Here is a 17,893-nt window from a genome sequence, read left to right on the forward strand (position 1 = left end):
TCTGTGGGGTAGTATAACATGTTGGTGATATTAGGCAAAAGTGGAGAGTAGACTGGTATATACTTTATATCAGAAGCCATTTAAGTAGAGAAAACTCTCACCTACTAAGAGCCAAGAACTTTGCATATTAAGTCACTTACTCCTCACTGCAATCTTGTGGAGCAGTAGTCACCCTATTATACAGACAGGGATACAGGGAAACTGAACACAGAATGTAGACGTTTGAGGCAAGAGGTAATCAAGTGCTAGAAGAAATTTTGATGCTCATCTATTGACTTAATAGTGTGATGGTATATAATAGCTCGATTAGAGTGGCGTCTTCTTTTGGTATTGGGAAGCATTAGGTTTCTTCTGGCTTGCAGGGACTTGTTTCCCTGACCAAGGATAGGACCCTGGCCATGGCAGTGAAAGCAGAGGGTCCTAACCACGGAACTGGCCAGGAAGTTCCGTTACGAGTTTACATACTGTGTTTGTTTTGGTTTTATAAGTGCACCTCCCTTCTTTTCTCTTAATTCTTATTTTTTTCACCCTAATCTTAGGTTCCATACCCCATGAAGTGCCTCAGATATTGATTAATAGGGAACCTTTGCCTCATCTGCATTTTGATGTAGAGCTTCTTGGAGACTGTGACGTAATTATTAATGAACTGTGTCATAGGTTAGGTGGCGAATATGCCAAACTTTGCTGTAACCCTGTGAAGCTTTCAGAAATTACTGAAAAACCTCCTCGAATACAAAAAGAGTTGGCACATTTGTCAGAATTGCCACCCACACCCCTCAATATTTCAGAAGGCTCAAGTTCACCAGAAAGAACTTCACCACCAGATTCTTCAGTGATTGTCGCTCTTTTAGACCAAGAAACAAAGAGTAATGTCGATGATGCTGATGTGTCTGAATCAAAAGACCATGGCACAGAAAAGGCACAGCAGGTGCAGACTTCTGCTAGAAGCATTGGGAGTGCTGACGAACAGTTGGAGAGTCCAGATTTGCAGAATGCTGTCTCCGATTCTGGGGAGAAAAATGAAAGAACTTCAGTTGCTGAAACAGTGAGAAAATGCTGGCCAGCTAGACTTGCAAAGGAGCAGATTAGTAAACGCCTTGATGGTAAGAAAGGCTGTTGGGCCATTTTGAGGGTATAACTATTATTTTTTTTGTAAATTTATGTAATTGGAGGCTAATTACTGTCCAGTATTGTAGTGTTTTTTGCCATACATTCACATGAATCAGCTGTGGATGTTCATGTGTTCCGTATCCTGAACCCCCCTCCCACCTCCCTCCCCATCCCATCCCTCAGGGTTGTCCCAGTGCACCAGCCCTGAGCACCCTGCCTCGTGCACTGAACCTGGGCTGGCGATCTGTTTCACATATGGTAATATACATGCTTCAGTGCTGTTCTCTCACATCATCCAACCCTCGCTTTCTCCCACCGAGTCCAAAAGTCTGTTCTTTACAGGAATCTCTTTTGTGGTCTCGCATATAGGGTCATTGTTCCCATCTTTCTAAATTCCATACATATGCATTATATTGTATTGGTGTTTTTCTGACTTACTTCACTCTGTACAATACGCTTCAGTTTCAAAGGAATATTTGCAGGAAGTGAGCAATTTTGGCAAGCTAGTTAGTGTTAACTTCATGCAGGTAAATTTTAATAGTTGATTGTGTTTAGAGAAACTAAATTTGAGATTTTAAGCTAGAAAAAGATAAACAGTATCTTCAATAATACGGGGAAGAAATGGTGTCTTAACTGTGCCCTGTACCTTGAGTTTCTCTAGGGAGTGAGAAGTTAAGCATTTAGCTGGGACTACTGAGTGCTCCCCTGTTCTCTGCTAAGAGTTTTAGATGGTGAAAATGACAAGATTTGGGTGCTTACGGAGGGGCAGTGACTTGACATATTTTCTGTTTCAGTATCTGATTTCAGTTAGGGACGAGACTATTCCTTCTCAGGTACAGGTGGGAAAACAAGGACCACAGAGATTAAATGTCCTGTCCAAGGAAACAACTGGAGTGAAGAAGAGCCAGGTAGATTCCAGGTTCTGTTAACCTGTTGCTGTTTCAGATCTAGGAAACATCTGGTTCTTCTCCACTGACTATCAGAAATAGCATCTGCTCTGTTTTGACTCATGAAAAGTCCTTACCAATTTGTATTAATATGGATGAAATCACTTTCTACCTTTTAAGACCATTGTGCACAAGTATTAACCTATGGTGAAAAACCTTAAGACAGAAAATTGTGCTCTTAGATGCAGCAATCTTGTCCTGCTTAAAACACTCTTCACTCACCATACATTGTGAAAACTGGCAAGAAATTTCAGACAAATGTATTGTGTGTTCTAATCATTTGCCATAAATAAATTTTAGTTCAGTTGAATAAGCCTTTGGGTATTTCCAAACTAGGACTGCAGCAAGTTCGGGAAACACCCATCCAAGCAACTGATATTTGTGTATAATTACAAAAATGGGTGAATGGGGGAAAAAAAAAGGTGAGAATTTTAAAAGGTAGATGATACTTAGTGGGCACTAGGTTATAGAAGGCTTAACTGTAAGTTGGTGAAGTCTTCCACGGGGAAAACCAGAAAAAGCATAGAATACTTACGCTTATCAATGTGGCAAAAGTCAGAAGTAGAAAAATTGCTGTTGATTTAGTCAGGTAAGTCTCTGTTGTATACAGTCTGCTCGTGTGTTCGTCCTTTGTGTCTTGACTGGTTTTTTGACCCCATGGACTATAGCCTGCCAGGCCCCTCTGCCCATTGTATTCTCCAGGCAGGAATACTGGAGTGAGTTGCCATTTCCTTCTCCAAAGTCTGCTTCGGCACTCACAATATTCTTTGGCTCTTTGACAGATGGGTCAAATGTATAAAACTCTGCCCCAGAAAATTGGTATACCTTGGTTTTATTCTGCTAATTTAGACCTTTAAAGATACAGGCTTCAGAATTTGACTGCATTGTCATATCTACCTCTCATAGCATTGTGAGCATTTGAAAAGATAACTGATGAATGTAAAACTTAACACTTTTAACTGCTTAAACCAAACAACTGATGTTTACTCATTTTCGTTTGCGACCATTTGTAGTGAGGTCAGGGCTGAAAAGGAGGAAGTTGGAACATATAAGAAGTAAAATGTGAATATCGTAAAGGTAAGATTGCCAGTAGGACAGAAACAGGTACAGGGTACTTGAACTGAGAAATAGATTGTTCAGTTCTTCAGGGGGCCAGGGCAGAATGAACTGTTTTTTAATAAACCTGTAAAAGGGCAGGACAGCCATGTGCTGGGACCCCTTAGAAGACTGGCTCCTAGGATGTGATTTAGAGGAGATGGTCCTGTTAAAAATCACAAGATGTGGTGGTCTGCCAGCAGCTAGAATGCAGGTACTCAACTCCCTTCTCCAATCACTGACACACCATGTGGTTTTCATGGTGCAAAACATGGGTTATTCCAGAGTGAGAACTGGATCAAGATAGGGTCTTTAAAAAGCTTGGAAGTCATTTTGAAGAGAAACTTAATTACTCCAGATGAACTATGCAGTACTCAGCTTTTGTGAATCAGTCTGGGCTCTTAAGAGCCTTGACCTGGGAGAGTGTCACTCTGGCTTAGAGGAGAGAGGGGAAGGCTCCTCACCATGAGAGGTCAAATCTTACACTGCGAATGCTAATTTGGGAGGGCTTTGCAAAAGAAAGCTTAACAGTGCTTTAACTGTTAGGACTTTAACTGTTTAACACTTTAACATGATAGGACTCATAGAAAAATAGCTTCTGATTCAGAGGGTGGGTGGTGGCTGGATATTTCATCTCAACAAATCTCAAAGGAGTTGGTTAAGTAAGCCTCATTGAACATGGCTCTCTACAATTTTTTTTTTCATACTTACCTCATAGGGTTTGAAAATTACTTCATACCCAGATGAGGAAATTGAGGCATAGAGATAACACTCCCAATTTGCAAAGTTTGTGAGTGGCAGAACTAAGATTTCTACCCAGTACTGAGTGCTTCTATAGCTTGTTGTTGAGAAACTATATATAATAATAGCCTCTAGTAGTGATACTCGGAGAAGGCAGTGGCACCCCACTCCAGTACTCTTGCCTGGAAAATCCCATGGATGGAGGAGCCTGGTAGGCTGCAGTCCATGGGGTTACTAAGAGTCGGACATGACTGAGCAGCTTCACTTTCACTTTTCACTTTCATGCATTGGAGAAGGAAATGGCAACCCACTCCAGTGTTCTTGCCTGGAGAATCCCAGGGATGGGGGAGCCTGGAGGGCTGCCGTCTGTGGGATTGCAGAGTCAGACACGACTGAAGCGACTTAGCAGCAGTAGTGATACTCAGGTAAAAGGTTAGAACCTACGCTTGTCCAAACAGCACAATCATACTAAGTCTTAGGAAACTGGAAATAACCCATTTTTCTCCTATTACTGTATTTCAGATAATCAGTATCTGTTTTTACCACCAAACCGTTACATTTTCCATGGCGCTGAGGTGTATTCCGACTCTGAAGATGATGTCTTATCCTCTAGTTCTTGCGGCAGTAACACTGATAGTGGAACATGCCAGAGTCCAAGTTTAGAAGAACCCATGGAGGATGAAAGTGAGAATGAAGAATTTTACAATGGTTTGGAAGATGATGCTGATATTAATGAGAGAGCCGGAGGAACTGTATTTGAAGCTGATGGAGGTGATCAAGAGGCAGTTAATGAAGCTATATCCGTGAAACAGGAAGCAACATGCATTAACTATCCATCAAACAAATCATAATATAGTAATTGTCCAGGTACAGAAATTGTTCCACCAGCATTAGGATCTTTAGCATGTCAAATTGAATGTTTACTTGTGAACTCAATAGAGCAAGGAAACCAGAAAGGTATAATATTTATAGACTGGTAAAACAGATTTCCCCCCAATGGGTAATTTTTAACTTCTTATTTCTGTGCTTATACACTCAAACACTAACTTTTTTTTTTAAGGTACGTAAGTATCTTTAGTCAGCTATTGGACTAGACTTTGTTAAAGGTTCATTTGTATGATACATCGACATGTATATATAATTTTGTTTTTGCCTAGTGAGTTTCAACATTTCAGTCTTCAAAAAGCCATTGGAATGTTAAATTAATGTAAAGGGAACAGCTTATCTAGACCAAAGAATGGTATTTTCACACTTTTTGTTGTAACATTGAATGGTTTGAAATCCTCAAATCTGTTCTGCGAAACGTTTGATTCTTTATTAGCACAATTACCTATTTTTAAACACTGGCATTTTCCAAAACTTGTGGCAGCTAACTTTTTAAAAATCTCATGACATGCAATGTGAGAAGGAAGTCAACCATATGTGGGAGAGCACTCAGTTGTCTTTGCCTTTTTAAAATGAAACTTGGTGCTAACAGTTTCAGAAATGTATCGTTCAAATGAAGATGGCTTTTGTACTTCCTGTGGACATGTAGTAATGTCTATATTGGCTCATAAAACTAACTTAAAAAATAAATGCTTTGGAAATGTTTCAGTTGCTTTAGAAACAATAGTACCTGCCTGGGTCCCCTTAGTTTTGAGAATATTTGCCATTGTTGTTTAAACACCTGTCACTGTGGTAGAGCTTGCATTGATCCTTTCCACAAGTATTAAACTGCCAATGTCAATCTGCAAAGCCTTTATGAATCAATAATAATGGTACTTCAGCTGGGGAGAGTGTAATATTTGGGGCTGTTGCCTTTTTTGCCCATTAATGAGAGCAACAGACCCCGGTTACGGTTCCAAAGCCAGTAAGTACATGTTTCCTGTCGGGAGGACTTGGTGTTAAGAAACACCAAACATACTAGCCTAGTATTATGGAGATGAACGTGATGTAACTTGTAATAGCAGAATAGTTAATGAAACTAGTTCCTATAATGTCTTTATTTAAAAGCTTAGCCTGCCTTAAAACTAGAGAACAACTTTTTCAGCTGCAGAAGCTTCTAGCCTTTCAACAAAAGTTCATACTTTATAAAACTGCACAGTAATGATTAATTTTCCAGACCTTTCCCCAACATTGCTTTCAAAAAGTATTTTTATGTTGCTTTAGTATTTATTACAGTTTAACAAGAAAGGTTTGAAAAACAGCTGTTCTTAAGCTTAAAATATCCAGCTAGGACCATTACTGCCAGAGAAAAAGATTTTATTGAATGGCCATTTCCCTACCTAAAAGATGTTTCAATCTGAATTTGACTACACTAAAGAATGCAGTATATTTAGTTTTCCATTTGCATGATCTGTGTGTGTGCTATAGATGATATTTTAAATTGAAAAATTTGTTTTAAATTATTTTTACAGTGAAGACTGTTTCCAGCTCTTTTTATATTGTACATAGTCTTTTATGTAATCTACTGGCATATGTTTTGTAGACTGTTTAATGACTGGATATCTTCCTCAATCTTTTGAAATACAGAACCAGTGTTTTATACTTGTACACTGTTTTAAGTCTATTAAAATTGTCATTTGACTTTTTTTCTGTTAGCTTACACTGTTTAAGGTAAAAACTTTAAAAATTGTGCAGCTTTTGTACAGCTTTGAGGGCTATTAGATGCTACATTTTTTTTTTCAGTTTATATACAAGTTAGTACTAAAATAGTACTAAAAGTGCTGGTTGTAGTAACTGGTGAAAGTGAAGTCAGTCGTGTCCAACTGTTTGCGACCCCATGGACTGTAGCCTATCAGGCTCCTCCGTCCATGGGATTTTCTAGGCAAGAGTGCTGGAGTGGATTGCCATTTCCTTCTCCAGGGTATCTTCCTGACCCAGGAATCAAACCTGGGTCTCCTGCATTGCAGGCAGACGCTTTACCATCTGAGCCACCAGGGAAGCTCCTGTAGTAACTGTACATCACCAAAATGTCCTGTTCTAGACCAGGAGCCTTCCCCCTCTCACTAACCCTGCCTAAGAATAACTGGGAAAGGTTGAAGGCAAGAGGACGAGGAGGCAGCAAAGGACGAGATCTGAGCAAGCAGCAGAACCTGAGCAAGGTCCGGGAGATACTGGAGGACAGAGAGGAGCCTGGCATGCTGAAGTCCATGGGGTTGCAGAGTTGGATATGACATGAGCCTGAGTGAACTTCGGGAGTTGGTGATGGACAGGGAGGCCTGGCATGCTGCAATTCATGGGGTCGCAAAGAGTTGGACACGACTGAGCGACTGAACTGAACTAGCGACTAAAAGAATAGCTAATTTTTGACATGAAACACTTGACAAAGGACCAGGACTTTGGATTAGGGAGATGAGGTAATGGCGGGACTGTAGCGAACTCAAGACCAAAAGGAGCAGACGAAAAATGACTTGATCATATTTGGTGTGGCCTTTCTTAGGCTACCCAGAAATCTAGTATTCAGGAGGGTAGAAACGTGCCCCTTTACAGAGATGTAATGAATAAATGTGGCCATTTCCTGCCTTCGGGTCTCTTTGAAGGGAATGAAACAATCCAAAAAACTCTCTGCCCCTGTATATCTTGTTTGCACTAGAAAAAATACCTGTGAAATTCCATATATGCACAAAATAGGAAAGTAGTTCTTAATGAGGGTGTCATTTCGAATAATTGAATACCTAGCAAAACCTGACTTAAAGCCATGGATTCAATGCTCTTTCCACTTTGGTTGGTGGGTGTATCATATTCCAGGGATACACTGTTTAATCAGCATCTTCCTCAGTGGCACAAAAGAATGATGTATTTCACCTACCTGCTAAAGCATTATCTGATAAATTTTATTTGAAACAAGTTTCAATTCCTAATCAAAGGTTCTTGCCACTCCTTAAAAGTAAACAGTCAGCCTTAGGATGCTAGGAGAAATGGTCTCATGACACCCCTGCCGCCTCCCACCCCCAAGCTACTCTCAACTGGGATTAAAAGTAACCTGGTGAATTTTGGAAAGTAACCTGAGCTGTCACCTCTTAGAGATGGCATCTAATTGGCCAAAGGTGAAGTTTACATAATAGTAAACAGTAGCCCCAGGTGATATATAGTATGAGTTAAGTCAAAGTAAATATAGTAAGACTATAGTAAGAGTTGAGAAGTGAAAGGAATAGGGTGAGTTCTTTCTGCATTTAACCCTCCATTCAGTGTGGCTGGCCCAACAGGGAAACTAAGGTAGACATACATAAAACAGACGAATTCCCAATTTATCCCTAGTAATGTTACCAATGTGAGTGCAGGGAGCTACTGAATTATTGAGAAAGGAGACTGGGGCTAGGAAGAGGTTGAGAGCAAGACCATTTTACCTCTGCTTTCAGAGAACTCACCATATGCAGGGGAAGACTGCCTTAGGCATATTACACGTCATCAGAAGACCTTGTTCAACTAAATGCAGTGAAAATCTTATACAATGCAGGCAAAAACATGTTATAAGCCAATCCCTGTGCAGAGGCTGGGGTTCACAGTTTTGTAAACTATATTGTGGTTTTATTTCATGCCAATTTAAAGGCTTGTTGTACTGGTTCTACTGCCTTCTCTGAACAATGGCTATTGGTTAAAATTACGACTGACTTAAAGACATTAAAGACAATTATTTACAATTTAGTGAACTCAGTATTTTGCCTACTTTCTAATCTATCAATTCAGTTCAGTAGCTCAGTCCTGTCCCGACTCTGCGACCCTATGGACTGCAGCATGGCAGGCTTCCTTGTCCATCACCAACTCCCAGAGCTTACTCAAAACTCATGTTGAATTGGTGACGCCATCCAACCATCTCATCCTCTGTCGTCCCCTTCTCCTCCTATGTGCAATCTTCCCCAGCATCAGGGTCTTTTCCAATGAGTCAGTTTTTCACATCAGGTGGCCAAAGTATTGGGAGTTTCAGCTTCAGCATCAGTTCTTCCAATAAATATTCAGGACTGATTTCCTTCAGGATGGACTGGTTGGATCTCCTTGCAGTCCAAGGGACTCTCAAGAGTCTTCCGCAATGCCACAGTTCAAAAGCCATCAATTCTTCAGCGCTCAGCCTTCTGTATGGCCCAACTCTCACATCCACACATGACTACTGGAAAAACCATAGCTTTGACTGGATGGACCTTTGTTGGCAAAATAATGTCTCTGCTTTTTAATATGCTGTCTAAGTTGGTCATAGCTTTTCTTCAAGCGTCTTTTAATTTCATGGCTGCAGTCACCATCTGCAGTGATTTGGAGCCCCCCAAAAATAAAGTCTGTCACTGTTTCCATTGTTGTCCCATCTGTTTGACATGAAGTGATGGGACTGGATGCAATGATCTTCATTTTTTGAATGTTGAGTTTCAACAGATTTTTCACTCTTCTCTTTCACCTTCATCAAGAGGCTTTTAGTTCCTCTTCATTTTCTGCCATAAGTGTGGTGTCATCTGCAAATCTGAGGTTATTGATAATTCTCCGTGAAACCTTGATTCCAGCTTGTGCTTCAACCAGCCCAGCATTTCACATGATGTTCTCTGCATATAAATTAAATAAGCAGAGTGACAATATCCCTGACGTACTTCTTTCCTGATTTGGAACCACTCCGTTTTTCCATGTCCAGTTCTAACTGTTGTTTTCTTGACCTGCATACAGATTTCTCAGGAGGCAGGTCAGGTGGTCTGGTATTCCCAGCTCTTTCAGAATTTTCCAGTTTGTTGTGATCCACACAGCCAAAGGCTCTGGCCATTTGATCTCTGGTTCCTCTGCCTTTTCTAAATCCAGCTTGAACATCTGAAGTTCACAGTTCATGTACTGTTGAAGCCTGGCTTGGAGAATTTTGAGCATTACTTTGCTAGCATGTGAGATGAGTGCAATTGTGCGGTAGTTTGAGCATTCTTTGGCATTGCCTCTCTTTGGGACTGAAATAAAAACTGACCTTTCCAGTCCTGTGGCCACTGCTGAGTTTTTCAGATTTACAGCACTTTCACAGCATCATCTTTTAGGATTTGAACTAGCTCGACTGGAACTCATTCACCTCCACTAGCTTTGTTCACAGTGGTGCTTCCTAAGGCCCACTTGACTTCACATTCCAGGATGTCTGGCTCTAGGTGAGTGATGACACCATTGTGGTTATCTGGTCATGAAGATACTTTTTTGTATAGTTCTGTGTACTCTTGCTACGTCGTCTTAGTATCTTTGCTTCTGTTAGGTCCAAACCATTTCTAATCTATAAAGCCTGGTATTTTTGTTACTTTTAAAAAGCAGCAAACAGCAATTTGAAAAACCTTCAATGGTATTTTTTCCCATGAATCTCCCTGCTGTTAATTCTACTGTAGCCCTGCAGTAACAGGGAGGAAAAGAATACTAGAGTTACCCAAATTATGCCTTGCACTGTTGTGTTCCCAGATAACAGGTCAGGCCTTGTTAAAACACCTGTTCAATGAACTCTACCTGTCTTAATCCAACATGGCTGCTATTTTACAGATAAGCTTCATAGGAAATAGAGGTCACTAAAACACCTGACACACACAGCTATGTTTCCAATGGGAACAATCAACAGCCTCAAGAAATGGATGTGCATGGAAACAGCATAATACCAGAAACCCGGAAGACTTTTACTGGGAAAAATGTTACTTTAAGGACAGTTATTAAGGCTTTTATTAAAAGCCTATTAGAAAACACCAGAAGTTTAACTAGTGAAAAGTACATGTCCACAATCCCTTTTCCAAAACCCTTGGACTCATTTGCATTTTGGAATTATGAATGTTAAAAGCATTTTTAAAGCACACGGTGTAGCACCCCATACATATCTGGTCAGCACCTAGATCGAACACAAACACACCAACAGTGCCACAGTAAGATATGCAAATAGTCCCACTTAATATCATAAACAGCCTCAACAACTGAGGTCAGGTTTTCCTACAAAATGATGTAACTCCACCCAAACCCCCGACCCCAGCCAATGTTTTCGATTTTAGAATTATAGGTAAGGCGACTTGGGAGCTTCTATTAAACAGATAAATTTGTATGGGAATGGGAACTATTGGTCCAAAATTTAAGAGACCTTCCCTTAGATATTACTTTTTTGAAGAATTTTGACTCTTATATGAGAACCAGTGAAAGTTTAAATATTAAGCCAATAAACCTTTATTATTTAAACAGTTTCATGGCATTTAAAAAATAAATTTAAAAAATAAATATTTGCATTATAGCAGAAAGTCACATGTGTTGCATCACTTACTGTTACAATTTAATGACAGGAGATAACTAAGCATCAGCACCATAAAACTTAAAAGATTTATCTGTTAAGATTTGTCTCTTAAAATTCAAGTAAATGATTCTGAAGCACTGAAAATTATCTTTAAATACCAACCTGCAGCATCAATAGTTTTAAAAGCTTTAACCCAATGATTGGTTCTCATAGTAGTCAACGATTGTATTTTCAGCAACTGGACAGAGTTCTTTCAGTACTAAATACTAAGCTTTCTGACAACTTCCCATTTATCAAATTATATCTCAAGACTCATAAAAAGAAAGAACTATATGTTAATCAGGTAAATTCTATTTGTAATTTAGACTTGCACAAGGACATTATTCTAGTAAAAAAGCAAAGACTCTATTTTCCACCATGCTAATTTTTTGCCTTCATAGATTCTCAGAATAAGATTTAAATGATAATTTTTAACCCTTTAAAGTAATCTCAGTTCAAGTACAACCAGAGAAACTGCACTGGTATCAGATCATAACTATTTTATTACAAAACTTTATTTACAAAATGAAAAAATAATCGAATGACTATTGCAGGCCAAAGTTAAAGGCTTCTCATCCGTGATTGGAGGAAAATTAAGCAACATTTTCATGCACTCACACACCAGATCATTTGTGAAATATGCGAACTCTTAAAATTTATGTTAGTAAAACCTCAATGTAGTCACAATACTTGTATGTTTATTAGAAGATGGCAAAAAAAAATCCATGGTTCTGTACAGTGTTTAATATTAACACAGTATGTTCATTTCTTTTAATATTTTTGGCTTTCATGAATATTCATTGCATTGAACATTCTGCAAGTAAGAATTATAATAGTACCTCTATCACCTTGCTGAATTCATCACCACAAGAAAAACACAAATAATTAGTTTAATGCTTTTGCAGTAAACTGAATAGTTGTAACTCCAAAGTTATATTAAACTGAAGCCTTCATTGTGATCAATAGCTTGAATCAGTTTAGAGCGTAGAGTTTCTTTGTCTGTGTATTTTGGAAGATCCAGAAGATTAAAACAGGTATGGGAAACTGGGAGATACTCCTCACCACCTCCTGTTGACTGGATGACTAGTATTAGACTCTTCATACCAAGAATAGGAATGCGATCACTACCTGTCAAAAATACTGCCAAGAAAAGAATCATTGAGTGAACCAACTACTTTTATCAACAATAAAAGTTTTAAATAACAATGTGGAGTATCAAGTTACTTAAACAATCACTCATAGCAAAGCTTTACAGTAACATTTGCTCTAAGGTGGAAGCCTATCCCCAGAATTTGTGGAAGCATGATTCTGAGATACATCCAAACAGTATTTTTTCTTTAAAAGTGTAATCTTAACATCAGCACACAGAAAGGCTTAATATATGTTTGATACATGAATGACTACTGTCCTTGATAAAAACATTTTGAGAGCCCCTCTTTTTTGAAAAGAGTAACCATTTAGAACTATTTATTTAAAAAACATGCAGTTTTGATTATCATTCCTTTCCTATTTGTTTTGTCATCTTCAAACAAATTCATACTTGGAAGCCAAAATTAATGACCTGTCATCCTATGATATGCAAACCAGACACAGATTAGGCATTAAGTTCAGAAGACTGAAAACAGTTATACTGCAGAGATCTTTTTAAAATCTAAAGACTGTGGATTAAAAAAAATTACTCTGAAAATTAAAAACAGGACCTTGAATAATACAGAAAAGCCCACCAAAGTTAATCAGTTAGTCTAAGTTCAAAAGTTCAGTAATTATTGAAACTTTTTTTATTCTCATAAAACAGAAATACTTACACAAAAATTGTTTTTTCTTTTCCAATGGTAACTCGTGAAATACTTCCCAGAACATTTTTATTGTAGGATGTTCTGCCCAATATTCTCCTTTGTATTCTGTGTTCTAAAAACAGCATAACCTTCTATTAATATTAAGGGATATCAGTTTTATCTTGAATCTGATAACTGGCTTCCTTAGCACAGAAAGTTAACACTATCCAAGAGTTTAAAACTCATGTAATTCAGTTAATTATTACTTCCTGGGTATTTTGCAACTTGGAACTATTAGTTCCAGAGGAAAGGAAAGAAAATATGTATGAATCTGCAGAAACATCTCCCCTACTCCCAATTCAAAGAACATAATGTGACAGTAATATCATTTTCCAAAGTAAATATCTAAAGGATAAACCAAAATTACTAAAAGGCTAATGGACTATTAAAGTTTAACATGGAATTAATTATCTCTCATAATCATGAAGTTTTCTTTCAGTGAATTAAGTCATACAAATTATTTTGTATTATTCCATCTTCTCTTTAAAACATTAATGGTTCTAAGAGCAACACAACCAATTTTCTGTGTTAGTTTCCAAGAGGCCCTCAAAGACCTCTGCTTCCTGCTATTCATGGCCATGTTATGTTCCCTCCCACACTGAACAGACTTGACCTCATTAGGATAGTGCAGATGTGAGAATACATGACTTCTGAGGCTAGATCATAAAAACTTGTGCAGCTTTAGCTTCTTGGTCACTCACTCGCAGGGGGAGCTAGCTGCCGTTTCATGGAGACATTCAAACAACCCTACGGAGAGGTCCTCATGCTGAGATCCTGAGCCCTTTCACAGACATGTGAGTGAGCCATCTTGGAAGGGGAATCTTATCCTTCAGCCATGTTCAGATGACTAAATACCAGCTGGTATTTCAACTGCAACCTCATGAAACATCTCCGAGTTTAAAATCACTGGACTAAACCACTTCTGATTTCCTGACCCACAGAAACTATGTGAGACAACAAATGTTCATCTTGGGTGTAACTTGCAACAAAATGGCAAGTATATTTCTCAAACACTCCTCCTTTCCTTGTTCATCGGAGTAAATTCTACTTATCCTTTAGGTTCAGATTAAATGTCACCTAATTCATTCATTGGCTCATTAGACAAATGTATAATGAGATTCAGTCAAAGTCTGGAGTCCTGGGGAAACTGCAGTGAACAAAGTTCTCACCTGGTAGAGATTACCATCAAGTGAGAGGCATTCCCTGTTTGTGTAGGTTCCGCCTTATATATCATTCACTAAACTCTCTTCCTTTATATTCATCACAGTTCAATTATTTAATGTCCAGCCTCCTTACCAGAGGACAAAGACCATGTCTCAAGCTTATTTACTGCTGTCTTTCTAATCTTTTGCATAGTATTAGGCATCTAGTAGAGGCTCAGTAAATATTTATTTTCAGGTTCTTCAATTTGGAGCTCTATTTGTAGCCATGATTGTATCAATGACTGAACTTGAGAAATCCACAACATATCTGCTATTAATTTACAAACAGATTTGGAGATAATGGCTTGAATTCTAGCAATCAGCTAAAGTACTAACCTGTTTGAATTGAAGACTATGAATATGTTAGTGGGGAAATGAAAGGTGGTTGGCTAGTTTTTTTGTTTTTAAACCACAAGATGGTTTTAAACCACAAGATGGTACTGGGGAAATGTGCAGTCCTAATGAAGAACACTTAAAGTCACAAATCATAATTAGTGAAATTATAATGAATCAGATCAGTGGAAGAAACTAAGTATACTATGTACACTAAAACATACTTTTAAAAAATTTCCTCTTCCTGAATGATTACTTCTATCAGTTATAACTTCAGAGAAGGTTTTAAGTACTTGCTCAATGCCCTTCTAGGCTCTGCGAACACAGCAGTGAACAGACAGACAACAATCCTGACAGCAGTGAACTAAGAGACAAAAATCCCGCCGTTATAGTGCTTACAGTGAGTGGGGAGTAAGGGGCAGCAGACAGTAAAGACAATTAAGTAAAATTTTATTTAGTCAAATTTAGAGAAGAAAAAAGAGAAGGAAGATAGGGGGTATGTATGTGTGTGTACATATGCAATGTTCAGTGGGTTATCCAATGAAGATCTCTGAAAAGATATAAAGACATACAGAAAGTGAGAACAAGATATATTTGAAATTATCAAGGTGAAGAGAATTCTAGGCACAGAAAACAAAAAGGCCACAGGACTAAAGTGTTTCTGGAGGGTTCTAGGCCCAGCGAAGAAGCCAATGAGGCTGAAGCAGAGTGAGAGGAGGAATGAAAGATGAGGCAAGAAGGATAAACCGTGTAGGATCTGAGGCATGACAATTCTTAAAGTCATCTTTCTTCTCTTTAGCAAATTAATTTACCTCCTGAAAGAGATCTTCAATCTCCTTCCTGGAGGATTCAAGCCTGGCTGCCAGCTTTCTGAGTGCCAGCCTCAGTTCTACATGCTTTCCCAGATTCTAGAGCCTCTCTCCAGAGTTCTATTTTGCCAGGCAGGCAAGGGGATGTGAGAGGTCTAGTAATTCCTTAAATTAGTTTTGAAACAATTGTATTGCTTTCAGCCCAACCCTGTACCCCTGGTAACATGATGTGCTAATTCCTGTGACTTTCACAAATTCTACAATGTGACAGGCTGCCTCTTGACAAATCTAGTCCTCTGGAGGCTCAGAATTCAATTTTCTTTGTTCTAAGTCACTCATTCACCTATTTTCCATCTTCTAAAACTGTATTTTCTCTTGCTCACTGTATTTTGGGGGAGGGGATTAGCCCTATGTTTCCTTTACTTTAATTCTAATGAGATTTTGGGAGGGAGCAGAGAAAAATGTTTATTCCACTATGCTTATTCGGAAGTCCTTTTTTCTTTTTTAAATTAAAATTTTTTTTCCTTAAATTGTTACACAGTAAAATTGACATTTATGTGTGTACAGTTCTACAGATTTTAAACCACATATACAGATAAACCACCACTAAAGGACAGGCAACAATTCTGTCTCCCTGAAGAACTCTCTCATGTTGCCCCTCTGCTGTCACACTCCCTCCTCATCCCTAGCCCCTGTCCAACACAGTGCTTGGCTTTTCAACCATGTCATACAAATGGAATTGTATGGTATATAATTCTCTGAGACTGACTTCTTTCACTCAGCACAAGGTCTCAGAGACCTCTCAGGTGGTGAACGTATCAAGAGTGCATTCAGTTTTAATGCACAATAGCATTGTTTTAAAAAACTTGTAGTCAAATACACATAACACGAACATGCATACCATCAATACCAGAAATACAACCATCAATAAGTTATGTTTTCCTTTTGCTTTTCCATCTAAACAATATCACAGATTTGTTTTCCCCTACCTTTTCCAATTCCTTCCAATCGTAATTTGTGTTTCCAATAACCATTGCTTGTAGTTCATTAGGCTGAAAGAGCTGAAGGACTTTTCCTCCACAGACCTTATGAAAGCCCGCATGAAAAGCATCAAATAAGGAAGCCACTGATTTATTGAATATGTAATCCACATAAGCATCAACAAACTCTTGTCTAGAAATGAAAAAGCACACATGCACAAAATATTAAAAAAATTTAAGAGAATACATATTACAGTCTCATTAAACCTCTGAGTGTTACTGTACTTTTTGCAATTTATGTACAAAACCGAGAAAGCATGAGTAGGATTCAAGGGACAAAATCTTTGTGAAGAAGTCTATTATTCTTTCTATATAAAAATCTGGTACATTTAGGAGGCATGTAGACAACTTCTCATTCACACCCATTCTTAGCTTACTTCTAAGTGAAAGATGTCCTAATGGAAGAATGATGATGCTAACGGCTATCAAAAATATTTTAAAATTATTCACAAATTATTTAGAATTTATATGTATCACTCTAATACATTCCTAAAAAGTATAATGTTAAAAAATAATAAGGGATTTTTTTAAAAGAGAGAGAACTTTGGGATTTGGACTGTTTCACAGATTGTAGTCTGCTTTTCCTTGGGTTTCAAAGGAATCTGATGAAGCAATTTATTAAAAAAATTAAAAACCCAAGAGGGGCATTAAGTATTCTTTCAGGATAACCATTAAAGACTACAAATGAACTTTCTTTAAAAGTGTATGTTTACATACATATAAATACACATACAGATGAACACTGCTGATGCTTTTCTCCCTGTTATGATATAAAAGGAAACAGTCATGAAAAAAGAAAACCCTTTACTCAGTAATTAGAACTACAGTTTTATTCCCATTTATTCTGCTGGCCACAAACACTCTGTGCAGCTATCTGGTTAAACCAATAATCAGAATGGGTGCTAGAGGATTTCAATATTTTACACTCTTGTTATCCAAATTAAAAAGGATGATTCTATAAATGGGAATACTGGTAAATTTAGTCATCTACAGATAACCACTTTAGCAAATTTTAAAATAATTACAAACTCACTTTACAAATAGAAAAAAAAGGTTAAAGGGGGCCATTATAAAATAAAATTGGTGGCCCTAAGGAAAAATCAATAGCATATGCTTATTAGTGTAAGGTTCTTATAAGAAGAAACAGTAATTTCATAAGGCATAATTTTATAATTCAACTATTAGAAAGTCAAATTTATACTACTAATAGTTAAGTCTCCTAAGTACAAAAGGCTGAAGTGTTTTATGTGCTAACATTTTTGCATTCCACACTTTCATTATGCAACTAGGACCGGTGGTAAAAAGATCAAAATTATTTAAATTACTTCTAAACTAAATAATCTATGTGAAATAATATTTGTTAGAAACTTAAAGAATTAGTGCAACAACGGGAACTTGAAAAGCTGAAAAAATCTTTCTATATCATAGTCAAAGCTTTTCAAAACCAATTATTTTTTTTTTAAGTAGAAAGACCTAAAATTTTTCCACATTATTTTAAAAACAGCTTTATTTTTACCAAAAAAAAAAAACCATACATTTTAAAATGTCAAATAGTATAG

The 17,893-nt window shown here is 37.7% G+C and overlaps 2 protein-coding genes across 12 annotated transcripts in view; one reads left to right on the top strand and one right to left on the bottom strand.

The window, feature by feature from the left end:
* Positions 1–12,255, top strand: part of SIRT1 (sirtuin 1) — a 32,859-nt gene extending 20,604 nt beyond the window's left edge. For both annotated transcript variants that reach the window (XM_015104377.4, XM_027962451.3), the window contains 2 exons: positions 540–1,103; positions 4,416–12,255. In XM_015104377.4, coding sequence (XP_014959863.2) covers positions 540–1,103; positions 4,416–4,744 — 893 coding nt within the window. In that variant the 3' untranslated portion in view covers positions 4,745–12,255. The remainder of the gene's footprint in view (positions 1–539; positions 1,104–4,415) is intronic.
* The window catches only part of HERC4 (HECT and RLD domain containing E3 ubiquitin protein ligase 4), a 128,233-nt gene continuing 121,940 nt past the window's right edge, over positions 11,601–17,893 (bottom strand). For 8 of the 10 annotated variants that reach the window (XM_060406833.1, XM_042240932.1, XM_015104381.3 and 5 more), the window contains 3 exons: positions 16,284–16,467; positions 12,921–13,023; positions 11,601–12,255 (listed from right to left, as the gene is read on the bottom strand). In XM_060406833.1, coding sequence (XP_060262816.1) covers positions 12,047–12,255; positions 12,921–13,023; positions 16,284–16,467 — 496 coding nt within the window. In that variant the 3' untranslated portion in view covers positions 11,601–12,046. Of the gene's footprint in view, positions 16,468–17,893 lie in introns of all 10 variants that reach the window. The other 2 variants (XM_060406834.1, XM_015104386.4) reach the window with 1 other exon arrangement.

The sequence above is a fragment of the Ovis aries genome, chromosome 25, assembly GCF_016772045.2.
Source record: "Ovis aries strain OAR_USU_Benz2616 breed Rambouillet chromosome 25, ARS-UI_Ramb_v3.0, whole genome shotgun sequence".
NCBI classification, from domain to species: Eukaryota; Metazoa; Chordata; class Mammalia; order Artiodactyla; family Bovidae; genus Ovis; species Ovis aries.